At 37.5% G+C, this 15,552-nt stretch overlaps 1 protein-coding gene across 9 annotated transcripts in view; it reads right to left on the bottom strand.

Moving 5' to 3' along the window:
- Positions 1–15,552, bottom strand: part of YLPM1 (YLP motif containing 1) — a 42,340-nt gene that overhangs the window by 5,920 nt on the left and 20,868 nt on the right. For 5 of the 9 annotated variants that reach the window (XM_015865125.2, XM_015865124.2, XM_032445088.1 and 2 more), the window contains 6 exons: positions 15,273–15,356; positions 14,490–14,576; positions 11,573–11,624; positions 6,453–6,583; positions 4,750–4,929; positions 3,985–4,403 (listed from right to left, as the gene is read on the bottom strand). In XM_015865125.2, the coding sequence (XP_015720611.2) occupies positions 4,783–4,929; positions 6,453–6,583; positions 11,573–11,624; positions 14,490–14,576; positions 15,273–15,356 (501 nt within the window). In that variant the 3' untranslated portion in view covers positions 3,985–4,403; positions 4,750–4,782. Of the gene's footprint in view, positions 1–3,984; positions 4,404–4,749; positions 4,930–6,452; positions 6,584–6,752; positions 8,035–11,572; positions 11,625–14,489; positions 14,577–15,272; positions 15,357–15,552 lie in introns of those variants that run through there. The other 4 variants (XR_001555794.2, XM_015865127.2, XM_015865128.2 and 1 more) reach the window with 4 other exon arrangements.

Here is a 15,552-nt window from a genome sequence, read left to right as displayed (position 1 = left end):
GGAAAACTAACACAGAATGGAAAACATCAACTACTTCTCAGAACACCTTTAGTTATCTCAGTTTCCAGTAATTCTCCGTACTGTGTGTGTGTGTGGCAGCAGTACTGCTTATGCTTACCTCGCTTAAGCAAAACCATGAACACAAGAGTGTATTCCGCTCCCAAACAACATTAATCAGCTAAAAAGCGATAACCCACCTCAAATACTGTCATTAGCAATTCTCCAGCCAACATAGATCAGGAAGGTCTGAGGCTCCAGGCTGCGGATCCAATACTACAGAAATTTATAAGCCATAGAAAGATTTCGCAATCACTAGAAAAAATCCAGCAGCAAGAATGAAACAAAAGAATTTTACCATGAAAGTGATCAATCTTGAGCACAGATTGGAAAAGTTACGTGGAAAAGATGCTTGAAGAATGATTTTGACTCTCACATGTAGGAATGTATGAGCAAAAGAGAAATCTACTTGGAGTCAAATTCCATGAGAGTAATGAAGCATTTGACTTCTTGAGGATGCAGACCGGGTGCATTTGCCACACAAAAAGACTCTGCACTGCTTCTCCTTTCCAGTCAACAGCCACTGAGTTACAACACGCCAAGAAAGACGCTGAGTTTCAGCCCAGTTAATTCAGTTAGTTTGCTGGTAGGATTATTAGGAATTTCAAAGAAAAAAGTTCCATTTGTGTTCATCCCAGACCAATCACTTTTTCATGTCCTGAGATTTGTTCAATGCTATGTTTCCATAATTTCATGGCAGTAATATTAATAAAATTGCACAATCTGCTATGAGAAAGTGAGTCCAAAGGGCACGTAATAATTCATGACAGCCACAATAAATAAAAGGATTTATATTGGCAAAGAATACTTTTCTTCAGTTAACAGTGAAGTCATTTAGGGGGCAACATGCTGCCCTACAGGCTGAATTACTTCATTCCTTTGAAAAGGAATCCCAGACTCTTCCAGATATGTTCTCAAACTGGAAAAAACAGATTTCAGCTTAAAGTCTTGTTCTTCTAATTTCAAAGCACACAACCAAAGAGACCATCCTTCTGCTGGAAGTATCCTTCCCAACGTAAATTACAAACCATTATTCTTCATAATCAAAGGGAAGATAATCAATCATCACAGTTAATCTTCATAATCAAAAGAAAATAGTTAAGGCAATACCTTAAAAAATAGGCATTAACAACAGCATATTGTTTACAAGTAGGCCAGGAAAGCAGAGATCCAACATGTACCAACTGCCAGCTCTTCCCTTGTAAAGACAGGTAACTAATAATGCAAAGCGGGTTGTCTATGTTGATGCAAACATTTAAGAGACAACCATGACATTTCCAAAAGTGATGTAACAGCACATGGTGGATTTTTACTCTTGCATACCATAGTCAAGCCAATATGCTTAAATGAGCAATCCTAGAGTAACACACACAAGGCGGCTAAAGAAAACAACTAAGCTCTATCAATATACTCACATCATGTCTTAGGTTGCAAGTTCCCTTGTAAAAAGCCCATGTATTTTTTTTTCCATGAGGTAGGTAATTCCAATATTCTTAACAAAGCAGATAATCTTGAGAACAACCAAAGTGCCATAAGAAATTGTAAATCCCAGAAAACACTCTTTAAATAGACAACTGTGCTTAAGAGGCAGAAGCTCAATTCTACAGCTACTACCTGTGACTTTGTGCAAGGCTGTATTTTCGAACGTGCTGTGCTACACAGAAAGGATCCAATTTGAAGTTAACACAATTGCATGCATAGTCAAAGACAGATTATTATTTAGAAGTTCAGGATGCAACTTTTCTTATTTAGCCAAGAAAGAAAGTAGGCATTTTTTTTCTGGCCAGTGCTGTGAGAGATTCTAATGCCAGTATTAGAGAGCAGATGAGAAACAATTAAATCATGATTGAGCCTTCCTGGATTCTATAGCAAAGGTTATTCCAGACAAAAGAGAAAGCATTGATCATCAAGCTCTGACAACTATAAACCTAGTAGGACAGTCCCACGCTTTTCTCACTTCTGCCAGCAGCAAAGACAGATTTCTCATGTTTGTTTAAATTCCTTCATTCAACGAAGAACCAGAGTACGTGGAATCTGTTACAGGGCAAGGTGTTATTTTCTTTGAGAGCCACTTTGCATAAAGCAGATAGAAAACTGACCTGCTAAGCATTGAAACCAAATGAAACAGATGGCGAAGATCACTTAATGAGTTCTACGTGGCATGGCGATGGAAAATACAGAACTTCAGGGAGCCAATATAAGCAATGGCATCAGCTCCCAAGCTTTTATCATAAATGGAATTTTGACCTAAATTTGAGAATTTAGGCATTTTCTCTTTCTTATCAGAATAAAGCATAACTTTACATGCAATCTCCCTTCAACTGCGATCACCACCAAAAAAACCCAAACAGAACAACAAAATCCCAGCATGATCCCTTTGAGCATTATCTGCTGAAATACTTCTCAAATTTATTAAAAGTAGTAAGTACTTTTAACTAAATATTATTTAGCTTAGAAGGAAACCGTCATAAAGGACCTGGTTTAGGTTCAGCACCAGAAATACAGATAAAACAATAATCAAAGTCAAGAAATGGCATCAAATCATAACAGTGGGGTGTCACACGAATTCCAGTGTTGTTGCAGAGTACTTACAGTAGGTTGAAAACCATTTGATGTGTACTTGAGAGAGAAGCTTCCCTGAAGTGAAATGTGCTGGATTTTCACACTAATACACAGACTACTGTCTTTTGTTAACTATAGTTTCCCCTTGTCAACAGTTCTCAATCAGAATTCAAAGAACACTTGACAACATTTAAAAACGGAGTATATATGCTACATCATAGTGTACAAGCAATATAAGAGCACAATCTTTACATTCTGCTTTTGTATTCAGGAAGCTTGATTTTGTCGTATTAAAAACATTCAGGGCATAACATAAGTCCATGTACTCATCCACTCTTTTCCAAAGAGCTTTCAATCATAGAACACAGGCAAAGCTGATAAATGCCCAATAAACCGAACCATTACAATGGCAAACAGAACCACCCATTAGTATCACTTGCTCTTCTTAATGGCATAAACTACTGCCACAGCAGAAACAACTAATTTTCCAACATAGAAAAAAAAACCCCACAATGTGATGGCTCAGCAGAGAAACAAAGAGGAGCAAAGAAGGAAATTCAGGACTCTGTTTGCATCCCTCAAAAAGATTAGGAGAAAGATTTCAATTCACTGCTAGAATAACAATTATTTTCAGATATAAACACTTTGACTGGTTACAGCATTCTTAACACCAGGCATTTCCTTCAGAACTTGAGTGAACAAAGTTTTCACCAGCAAACCTGTGATACTGTGCAGGAGTGGTACGCCACCAGCCATGAAGAATTTTTATCAGTTTTAATACTGTGGAGTATTATTATTTTCTTTTTCAGCAAGTTAAACATTTATTAAAGGAATAGAGGGTTATAATATTTGGTCTTTGTTGCTTCTTTTAAAGACATTCCTCTACAAGACAGTAGACTTATGAATGGAATGAAAAGCCCTGGTAAGGAACAGCATTCACTAAAAGACACAGTCAGACCAGAATGCATTTTCTAGGCTGCTCTCCACAGAAGTCTGTAGTACCTGTTCTCAAGTTCGGCATTAAATAAATGTTCTTCATACATTACTACTTTGAGTATTTCAGACCCACCCGAAACAAGTTATACTCATGTAGTAATGGAAATTTGACATAGCTAACAAACTAGGATCCAGAAAATGATCATCTCCGCTCTCCATGGAGAAAGAGTATGGTGTATTTCTTAAAGGCCAGCAAAAGCTGAGGCCTTACTAGAGCTGTCTACGAGAAGAAGAGCAGGTGATCAACCTAGAAGACAGGACACAATCCAGAATAAGAGCACAGTACCTCTTTCAGGTATGGACAGTTCTGAGTACCATCAACATGTGAAGACACAGACCACATCAAAAGGTGAAACAAAATCCATGCTATATGGTCCACCAAGAACACAGAGTTTATAGTGAAATTTATTGTTCTGCTTACTAATACAATAAGCTACAAGGTACATACAGTATAAAACGAGAACGGCAACAAAGCAAAGGTGATAAAACATTCTGTGACAGTACAGTGGAGGTAACATCCGTCTAATCCTTCCACTTTATCCCACTAACAGCAGCTAAAACTACTGGCCCTCCCCCTCCCTCCCCTCAAAAAAATATTAAAAAGTAAACTGTTTCTCTCATTTAGGAGCAGTGGGATTATCTTTTTTTACGAGGGCACTGGGTATTTGCCAACATCTCAAAAAATTGCTGAAACTAAAAGAACAAATGAAAACAGTGAAGGTGGGAGTGACATGACCCATGCAAGATGCTCATGACACCTTGGTTCACATCTCCTCAGAGCAAGTGGCCTGTAAAGAAAGGAAAAGTTTGTTACATCAAGTAAAACAGCAACTAAAATGGACATTTAAGATACAGCAAGCAAAATCTGAACTAGGTAAGACTGTGCACGCAGCTGAACTATTCTTAGTGTTGTAACTATTCCTGTTAGCAGGTTTTGGAGACTGAGAGCTGACAGTCTTTGTCCGTTATGTTTTAGATGCTGTACACTGAAAGTGCACAGCTGACACCTACTATATCAAATAATCTTGTCCAGGAAAACCCTAACAGTGACATGGCCTGCAACCTTAATGCTTCAAAAACAAACCAACCAATAAACATCAAGGCCATAAACATGCAAGATGACCAAATACATACCTTAAAGGCACAAAATTCCACTTAACCACTTTTTCATATATACTTGGTGCGGTTGAGGGCTCTCTCTGCAAGATGACCACTTTCATCTGTTATCTTCTCCCAATCTGTTTGTCCAACAACAAAACCAATGGCCCTTTTCCTGTCTGCATCCTTCTTTTCTTCTAGGTCTGCCCACCGCACCTACGGAAAACATACTATCAGTTGGATACTCCCTTTAAGAATTCCTGAGACACATCTAAGCTTTCTTCCCATTGCAGATGAGTACAAGAATTTGAATCTGCACTTAGTTTAATACCAACAGGTACCTGTTAATTTGCTTTCTGATGAGGAAAGGCAAACTATGCCAGTTGCGCTATGTTTAATTGAATATCACAAATGCACTATGAAGTAGAAAAAAAAGGTACGGAGGATTAGCATTTTCTGTTTCAGTGCTGTAATTCTGAGAGCAGAAGAATCACTACAACTGTTCTTCTATTCAACACAACACGTTCTTCAAGGACAACTGAAGATTAATTTGTTTCTGTACAACCTGTTTTTCGATTGCACAATGGAAACATTGAGAAGGCTACAAAGTATAGGAAGACAGCGTAAGAGGAACTCAGCAAGAAGTGGCTGAATAAGAGATCATTTTCTTCTCTATCTTCTGTGGTAGTTTTTTATGTATGAAGTTTTTTAGTGGAAAGACATGCATTTTGTTGTCTCCCATCTTTATAGTGCATCTGTTGCCTTTGTGTCTCTTCACAGTCATGCAGATCACCTGCACCTGTCCTGTTCAAATACATACAGTCATTCCCTCACCCACAAAACCAGATAACTGATAAGGGGGAGCACAGCAGCAGGGATGGAAGAAGGAGATGATGAATGGTTGTAGTTCAGACACTCAACAGCAACACACAATTGTAGAACGAGAAAAACAGTAGCTGAAGGACACCTCTCTGACGTCCTTAACACCCTCATCTGGACTGGTTTGTTACTTCAGGACATACTCTTAACACCTTTCTGCCAGTACCCCTCTATTCAACATCTACTTGAATTTCTTCAGATATTCATACTGACAAGCAACGTTTGCTTTCTTCAACCACAACTTCTCTGCAAATGTTTTAGTAACTCCATTTCTCTCACACACACTGTGCAGCATTACCTACGTATTCTAGTTGACCTTACAAAACAAAACACAAAACCCAAACACGAACATTTGGCTCAAATTACTTTTAGTATCAAAAGTGAATGAACTGCACTTCTGATCAACTCATTCACTAAATAATGATGCCATAAAGACCAACATTATTCATATTAGCTTCAACTTTAGATTTTAATAAAATAATCTTGTCTTAGAATGCATTGTGTATCATAATATCTCACCACAAAACATACTGCATTAGAAAAGTACCCTAAAGACTCCTCCAAATCAAAGTACGTCCTTACTAACCGTGAACAGGGACACGACTACATCCCTCCACAGCCATGCCATGCATGTTTAACCTTCACTATCTGCACCTCCTCGCTTTGTTACAAATAACCTGTTTACCTCCAGAAACCACGGCTCTCCAAAACATTCTCCTACAGAATTTAATAGAACATTAGAATGAAAAGGGAGTCAATAAAATACCCATACCCATAGACACAGATTGACTTCACATGAATTCTTTTTCACAGAGATTGTTCAATGGTCATCTAAAGGAAGTTATCTGAAAATGTATTACCCTCTTCTTTCCAGGCTCAGAAGCACGTGTGTCATAGTCATCTGGAAGCTGCAGATAATCTTCCATTCTGCTGGCAATTGCTTCCCAGTCACGTTTTCTTTTAGTGCCAGTCCGCAAACCATCCAGCTTGTCTGAGAATAAACACAGAGCCTCAGAGTTAAAGGAGATTTTTTTTCTACTATTCACACAAACAAAGACGAAGGTGGAAATAGTTTCAAAGGAATGAGCAGCAGAACTTGTACATCCACTTGTCTTGACAGGTAGAATGATGAGAGTTGAAATAAACTAGAAGACTCAGCACAATTTTCAAGTTTTATTGAACTTCCACATTAACTGTGTGGCAACGACACTCAGTCTTATTATTTGCAGGAGGGAGAAAAGCTTGTTTTTTTGGGTGTTCAGAGAATATAGTCTGTCCTTACAGATACAACAGAGCCGCCCATAGCTCTTTCAAAAACTACAGATCCACTTGTTAGAACACAATGGTAAAGCCGTAGCATCTTTCCCAGACTTGTGCCAACCATGGCATACATGCAATATCAGGGAATAGGTGATAATTGTATAACTTAATGCAGCAAATACAGGCTTTTTAAATACCCTTTCTGCAGAACAAAAATCTCCCCCTTTTTAAATAAAGCCCTGACCTCCCTTTTTATTTCTCCCCAAAGGAAGAACGACCCCCAAACCCCACAAAATAGTCAGAATCTTCTGTTGCTCGATTAGTAACAAATATCTGAAAAACATGATTGTCCAACAGTCAACAGGTTCTTCTTTTTCTTACTGAATCAATAAAGGCATTAGGAAAAACAATTCTAAACTTGCGTTCCTCTCTGGATACTTATTCTCAGTGAAAAAACAACATTGTCTTGAAATTATATGGTAAACTGCTTTTAGAAGGGAGACAAAGGAATCACTCATTTTAAGATTATGAACAGTAAGACGTGAAAACAAAATCTGGCTCCGCAAGTCAAAGTAAGTCCTAGTACCCTTGTTGTTGTATGCTGCTGTTCTATAAACCAGCAACCAGTATATGAAGAAGAAATAATAAGCATGGCAGCTGTATTCCGTGAACCATTTCCAGTGATATCGGTAACATTGCTCAAAAGTCAGCGATGTAATTAAAATTACCCACAAAAAGCCTCTGAAATAAATCAAATACACAGCAGTATATTTTCTGGAGACCAGAAGATGATGTTCAAAAGTATGTATTTAAAGAGGATCAGTTCAGAGATGAGGTGTTTGTTTGGTTTTTTTACTTAATATAGGAGAGAGAAGGTGAGGCAATGGTGATGTAAACATGCTAGTAAAGTTTCAGTGCCATAAACTGGTGAAATAATTTCTCCCTCATACAACTCAAAATGTTTTTAAGAATCCACCTCCACCCCATTTCTCTGCAACAGATACAGGATTTCTTCTAAGAAAACATTTTAATGCAAAAAAGAACACTTAAGAAAAATCTGTGTGGAATATTTCTATCTGTTACATGGTATCTTGTTACACCATTCACTTAAGATTCTTCTTTTGCTCTAAGTTAAATCTGCCAAATTTGAAGTTCAATCTCCAGAGAAAGACGGCGCTCCCTCTAGAAGACAAAATCAATTCACACAACATTCCTGTTACTCAGCACATAACGTCTTGCACTACACCTTAGCATTGCTCTCAGACTGAGCCGTGTAGATCATTCACAGAACAAGTTTCCAGAAAAAAAAAAGACATTCAAAGGGAAAGCAAGAAACAGAGTGAGGAGCATGTAGGAATGTGAGGAACTGAGAGTTCAGGAGCTCTGTTCATGTTTATGCATAACTCACACACAATGTTTTTGGAAGACAACATGCTCTAAATGCAAGTGTATCTCATTACCACTGTGGAAGAGTTTGCTCTCCCAAGTCCCCATTGCACACAGATAAATTGAAAATACTGCCAAGAAATGTGTCACTCATTACTAGAGTTCAAGAGACATTCAGAATATGACACCCTCCATTTCTTTCTGTCACTGCTACACGGAATTCATTTTGTTATCTCCTTCCATGTTTGAAGTTGCATTGCCTTTCCAGAGAGATCTGCTCCCATCCACACCACTGTGGTTCATATGCAGCAGACACACTCTAAGGTGATATGAAATGCCTACCACAAAACATTGCAGAGCTTTCTTTTTTTCTTTAAAAAACAAACAAACTTTCCTGAAAATGAGACAAGGTTTCATTTTGTAACAATGGTGTTTGTGAATATTTATGGTAGATGATTACTCAGCGTTAAACTGTCAAACAAATTCTTGTATTTGTTTTTCAACTTTAAAAGTAAAGAAACAGTAGCATTTTAAAATACCCATAGGACTTAAAAACTCACCTTGAGATTTCCTCATTGTTATTTGCTCCTTCAAAAACTGAATTTATCAATTGAATAAATTTTTGCCATTCTTTCACGAAAACCACAGTGTTTTAAGCAGAAAGTTATTTGCATCCCAGAAGAGATTTTACAATGGTGTCAGAACCTCAGCTATAGCACAGCTCATTTCACCTTCCACAGATGTTTGTCCAAGTCGCAGTTAAGCCACACTTTGAAACAGGATTGCACTGAACACTTACAGTCAGATTTTTAAAAATACCATTTCTGTAAGGTTAAGACTCTGTCTATAGTACATGCTGCAAAAACTGAAGCACTACTAGATTTTAAAGTAAAAATGTGCTTGTGCAGTCACAACGCATAGGGAAACAATACAACAGCACACAGTCAGAGGGAATGCACTGTTCCTGCCAAAGTAAATGTAAATGAAAGCAAGAGCTCCAGGGCAAACAGTATGGAGACTGACATAATCAGCATTGCAGCTAGAAGAACTCAAACTTTGCAGAGACTTATCACGGCCAGTAAGATCATGCTGTGTTCTCATGTAACAGTGTCCATTGAGAAAGAAAACCAAAAGGCAAAACAAGACTTAGAGGACTGGTTTTGGATTCTGCACTAAATGACTGGTGCAGATGCATGCCTGTTGGGACTAAGGCAATAAATCTAGTGGGCAGGCCAGCTCCCAGGAAAAAAAACAACTTTGGGATGACAAATGCATACCACACTCAGTGTGCCTTTCAGGAAATGATTTTAATAGGTCACCCATTGAAATGGACCTGCAAGTTAACAGAATCAAACTCACTTGCAGATTGCAAGTGCTTACAAAGCATACCCAGAGCAATAAACTCTCTGACCTTGCTGAGAGATTCTTCAAAAAAATCTCAGCATTCATTACATGGGAGTGTCAGGCTTCTATAAAAAAAGTCTTCTGTCAGAATTTACCTCTAATCTATCATTCTATATATTTGTAAATAGGAATCTGGAAGGCAGTTAAAAAAGTAAAGCAGCACATATGGATTTAGTAGAAAGACCTTTGCAGCACCTGTATCTATGACTTGTAGCTGGCTAAAGTTCAGTCTGTTAATTGAGTTCTGATTGTTAAAGGATTATTTCAACAATCTTGCTAACTAATGCGGCTGTTGCTCACTCCCAATTTTACATTTATTTTGAGACCATATAGAAATCCTCTTGCATTTAATATAACAAAGTTTTCCCATGGAAAGAAAGTGAATGCAATTCTCTGCTGCTATCTATTAGCAGTACTTGACCATGAGTGAAGAAAACTTTGATCTGCAAATTTCTGCTGCAGCCACAGTCCCCGTGTTAATAAAAATTAAACATAAAGCTGTTTTAGGACATGCTTTGGACCTCCTCATTACATGCATGGAATGAGTCAACGTTCACTGTATGCTGTATAAAACATTTGTTCCTACTATTCAGTGTTTACAGGACAGTCAATGTCATTTAGAGCAATACATGGCATATCAGAGCCTGGGAAGTCTGCAATGTGTTTGTTTTTTTTTCTACTCAAGACATAATCTTAAGATATCAAAATAATTAACTTTTAAACCAAGAGTGCAGAAAAAAACTTTAGTTCTGTCTTCAAGCACCTTGCTGTTTGGCATGCCAGAGCCACTGCAGTTGTACAGCAGGTGCCACAAAGTCCATATATACCACAAATACTTACATCACTTAAAAAAAGAGCACAGCAGCAAAAGAGATAGTGCAGCTCAGCAGCTAACAGCAAGAGCTGAAAGGCTGCTTTATGCAAGCCAGAACTTCAGTGCTGTTCCTACTGTACAATGGTGATTTTGGTTACTGGAAAATAGTGATACACAGGGTTGTACCACACATGCAGAAGTAGACATAAAAAAAATGTTAAGACATGCTGTATCCCACTCAGGTATTTGTTACTTCTAGTAGATGTGACAGAAAACTGTAGCTCTATGCAGATTCCATGGATAAGATCTCAACTTAGTAACATTATTCATTAGAAAAAATTAAACAACCCACAGCTAAAAACTCCTTCCAAGATTTATGTGTTCCATCGTACCCAAGGCGCCTGCATTTCAGCCCAAAGGTTGCTTTTGGTTCTGACAGAATTGCAGTGTTAGCTCTTATGTATAACGTAGCCAGCAGCACTAAACCCAAGTGCAGTACACATGGTGCCCTGTACTCCTGTAAAGTCCATTCTGCACCCCTACTCAGAAGCATTCTATTACTCCCCGTAATAAGCATAATGAACTTCTAAATTATTGGCACATAAATTTCTGAAAACATAATAATACATATGGCATTTTTGCCCACACACATGCTGGTTTTGGAAAGCAAGATGCAACTTCAATAGTTCTAATTACTATGTAAGTACCCAAGAAAGTAAGAAATTAGTGATGACATTTAGGCTTGAGAAAAACATATGCAGTATGAACAAGAATGTAGTGTAATGTAAATTGAGTCTTTGCTTTTTGTAATATGGAGATGAATAAAGAATAGAAACAGTGTTTGTTTTCAATTTTACAACAAAATACTTTCCTTGAACAGATAAAGAACAATTAATGAGTACATCAAATAGTGATACCTAGAAAGTCATAATTCCTTTGCCTCTGGCAACAGGGATAAATTCTTCTGTATAAAGGCTTTTTTGCAGTTTCAGACACGTGTAGGAGACCCATACATTTATTTGTCATTATAAGGGAGACACAGTAAAAATGAAAATCAAAGTCTTGCAAATATCATCAGATACCAACTATAAGAAACAGGAAAAAATAAATACCCACCTAGCTTTGCCTCAGAAGTGTCCATCTCCCATTTGCTTTTCGGAATGTAACCCTAAATCATACACAGAGAGAAGCTCGGAGGATTAGAGAGAGATACACATGCATATCACTTTTGAACTGGAAACAGCATTACAATGGGAGCTTAAGGTATTTCTTTTTGTCAGACACAACTCGTTATCAGATGAAGGAAACAAGTTACAGAGCATTTCAGAACCTCTGCATCCACTTCTCTTTCAGCGATTTTAGCAGCCCCTGCACATCATTGCAAGAATGCTGCTTCCAACATAGAACTCCAAACAAGTCTAACAGATAGCAGTGATGCTGTGTGCACAGTTACTAGATTATATAATCCCAGGTGGCAAAGTTCCAGCAACACAATTCATCAGGCATTAATATTCAAGGTTTTACAAACACAAATGCAAAAGTTACCTTAGTCACATGCTTTAAAGAATGTATTTCCAGATTTACTACATACAAGTTTCACTTAATCCTTTCAAATGAACATACTAAATTCTTTTATAAACGTTCAGTCCACAACAAAACTATTTTTCTATCATCATATTTCAATGATTCCTTCTCAACACTCTTTCCCTATAAATAATGGCACCAAATGTTTTCTATGTAACTGTCTTCAGCCAGTTTATTCCTTGCAAATGAACATAATGATATTATATTTGGCAAAAGGTATTTATTTTAGGTATTTTCGGGTAATCTATTTTATACTCTTGAACAAATAAATCCTTATTACGCAATACCTTATAACTCCTTTTAGCTATTTAGATTTGGTATGAAACTACATGTGTTTCTCTGCAACTGCATAAAAAGCCCACTGTAGCAAAGCCAAACCCTTTATTATTTTAACTAAGATTTTTAAGAGGGAAAAGAAGCACTCTAGAAGATTTCAGCAAGAAAATAAACAATCCACAGAGCAGTTTTAATTTACTAACTTGTTCCCTGCTCTATTTGTATGTTGTCTCCAGAATGAACACGAACCTATTAGTGAACACTAGGAGTTATTAAATCAGAGTGCACCATCCCAGAGAGCTACACTGCTTTCGGTTACATTCAGCACTGCTTTTCCAAAATCCTTGTCAGACCTCTCTTCTATCAAGTATATCTCAGTGATGTGAGATTATCAGATTTCTGTATTTCAATGTTTGTTAATCGAGTCTGTAATTAATACAAACTAAAGTGGTTTGTGCTGTAGTTTTTCACTGTGACAGAAAACATTCAGGCATGTATGTATATTTCTACATTTAAACCAAGGTGTGCATCTAAAGTTTCTCAGAAAAGTTACACCATAACTAGAAGCCTGTATTGAACAAAGCAATGTGTGATACGCTGATGAGAGTGCTAAGTTAAATGCATAAGTAAATCATACCATCGAGTACATAAAAGCCAGAGTTGTCTGAATGCTTCAAACAGCCCTAGAAGAATTGATAATAGCAACAAAAGAGTGACTTGGAGGGTGTGAAATGCACTAACGTGTGCTGAACCTGTGTAGTATCCAAGTCCTCAGATAGGACAGAAAAAGATTAAGACCAGATGGCAGATGGAGCTCCAGACCTCTCTTTTTCCACAGGATTAAGATAAGCGCAGCAAAATAAACTGAAGAACCCTTATTGACTCGTCTCAAGAAGGTGACAGATACCAAACACAAAGTACTGTTCCTCCTTTCTGTCTGACATACCTCTCTGAGATTAGCCAGGTGACTCAATAGTAGAGATCATAAACAGCAGATAATTCTTTGATATTTATCACCTCTCATTAATCTGAACAGAAGGCATACTTATATGTAGATTAGTTATTAATAATTTGTATATTTTTCACCACCATGGTTTCTCCTTGTCTCATAAAGAAAAGGCCTGTTCTTATAATGTGCTGTGCAACAGGACACTCCCCAAAGCCCATAAACACACACACGTATTTATGTACAGATTTCTCTCAAAAGCTAAAGACAACTTTCTTTTCCAGACATAACTTGTCTCTGAGAAATGAGAAACTAGCAGCCATATTCTGGTAAACATGGATGCATCTTTAACAACTTCTAACCACATCTTACGCAGTCTCATACTCTGTCAGAGAATAATTTCATCAAGAGAATGAATGAGTCATACTGCAAAAATATAAAAACAAAAACCAGATGCTCATTAAAATCCACTCTTCCTAAGTTTTATTTTTCTTATTCTGGATTTTAAATGTTTTCTAGACTGCCACTCCTGAGGAAACGTTCATCCCAGCTTTTGCTTACTTCCTGTTCATTGGAATTTAACTGCTTGGTTGTGGGAACTAGGATTTGACACTCTCAACTTTTTGAGTCCTGATCAGTTGTAGCTCCAGCACACACCAAGAAGTTACATTCAGAAGCCTTCTAAATACATACTCCAAAGAGTAATACCACAGGGCAATTCCCTAACCTTCATTCTTCCAAGAGAGCTCGTCCCTCAGATTGGAAATATCTACCGACAAAGTTAGAGTGCTTTGGCGGAGAAAGTATTCTTCATAACTGTTATCATATACTATGACAACTGAGATGAGTTTTTTAGACACGTGAAAAGAAATAAGCTAACTGAGCCTTTGCCCATTCTTCCCATCTCTCCACTTGGTCTGATACTTAGATAATATGGAAGAGAGAGCTACAGTGCACTGCAATTTGTAAACAAATGTCTGCAAGAGGCATGTTGCCAACTAACAGTCCGATAATGCTGCTTTGTAGAGCACACTTAAATATAATTGCAAAACTTCAGAATAACAGGATTTAACATTGAAGTTGTCTTGGAAATGTTTAAGGAAGAATGACTAGAAATGTGTGTATTAAGATGGCACCGCTAAGAATGGCAACACATCGGCATTTACAAAACTCTCCCTCAGACATATCAACAAGCATTTTGTTAGAGATGGCTGATGTGTCTCCTACCAGTTCACTCTCTTCTTCCTCAGTTGTATCCTTTTTGGCTTCTTCTTTCTGGTCTTCAATATTTGCATCAAAATCCTCCATCTCCACCTGTTACAAAGCACAAGCACAAACTTAAAAGGCTCTGCTTGGCTTCTAAGTCTTATCTTTTAAACAGGGTAAGCTGCAGATTCCAAGTTCAAGTAGAAGAATAAGGATGTGATTAATGTAGTAGCTTATCTCCAGAGCTCCTGATATGCCTCCCAAAGATGGATGCAACAATACAGAAAGATAGCATATCCAAGATACACATTATGACAAACTGTGAATAGAAAGAAAAGGTAGCATATTTACACATTAAGTATAATCTGCTAAATGCTACTTATCTACTTCTCTGCACAGGACTGGATTGCCCAGAGCAGGGACCCAGAAAAGCTTGTTCATTCTCCATCTATTTTAGCCACTAATTATTTCTCAAATTCTAATCCAGTAACCTGGAAAGGTCCCAAGCTCTGAGAGAGCAAAAATACTCTTTGGTTGGTCCTAATAGTTGCTAAAGAACAAAGTGGTTTTAAATCTTCCTCAAAGATGCATCAAATCTGGGGTCTAAAAAAATGCCTCACAAAGTAGCATGTGCATTTGTGTTTACATATTTGTTAAGAATAATGAAATACACTTTTCTGACAGCAATTTTGGCTTTCTACAGAGCCAACTGCACAACCTGTTGTGATACCTTCCTCAGCTTTGTATTTTCAGAATAGTCACTTCTCCGTAACTTGTCATTTTAACAAGCAGAGATATTCTTACCTCCTCAATTGCAGCATCTTGCAACAGAGAACGAATGTCCAGGCGCATCATATGACGTGGTGCTGCCTCCCAGTGATCAGACATCTATGAAAGAAGAACATAAAAATAAAGTACTTTAAAAAAATGCAAGGAATTCAAAGGAAAAAAAAAAATCACAAACAGATGAATCTGTTCTTAAGTTTTTCAGTCAATCCCATGAAATCACCACTTCTTCTTAGAAGAAAGCTGTAGGAACCATGTAGACTAAAAGAAACCAAGTTTTCCAACAACAGCAGAAGCA

This window comes from Coturnix japonica, chromosome 5 (genome assembly GCF_001577835.2).
Source record: "Coturnix japonica isolate 7356 chromosome 5, Coturnix japonica 2.1, whole genome shotgun sequence".
Lineage (NCBI taxonomy): Eukaryota > Metazoa > Chordata > Aves > Galliformes > Phasianidae > Coturnix > Coturnix japonica.
The sequence above is the reverse complement of the archived record's forward strand: the minus strand, read 5'-3'. Positions and strand labels throughout refer to the sequence as shown.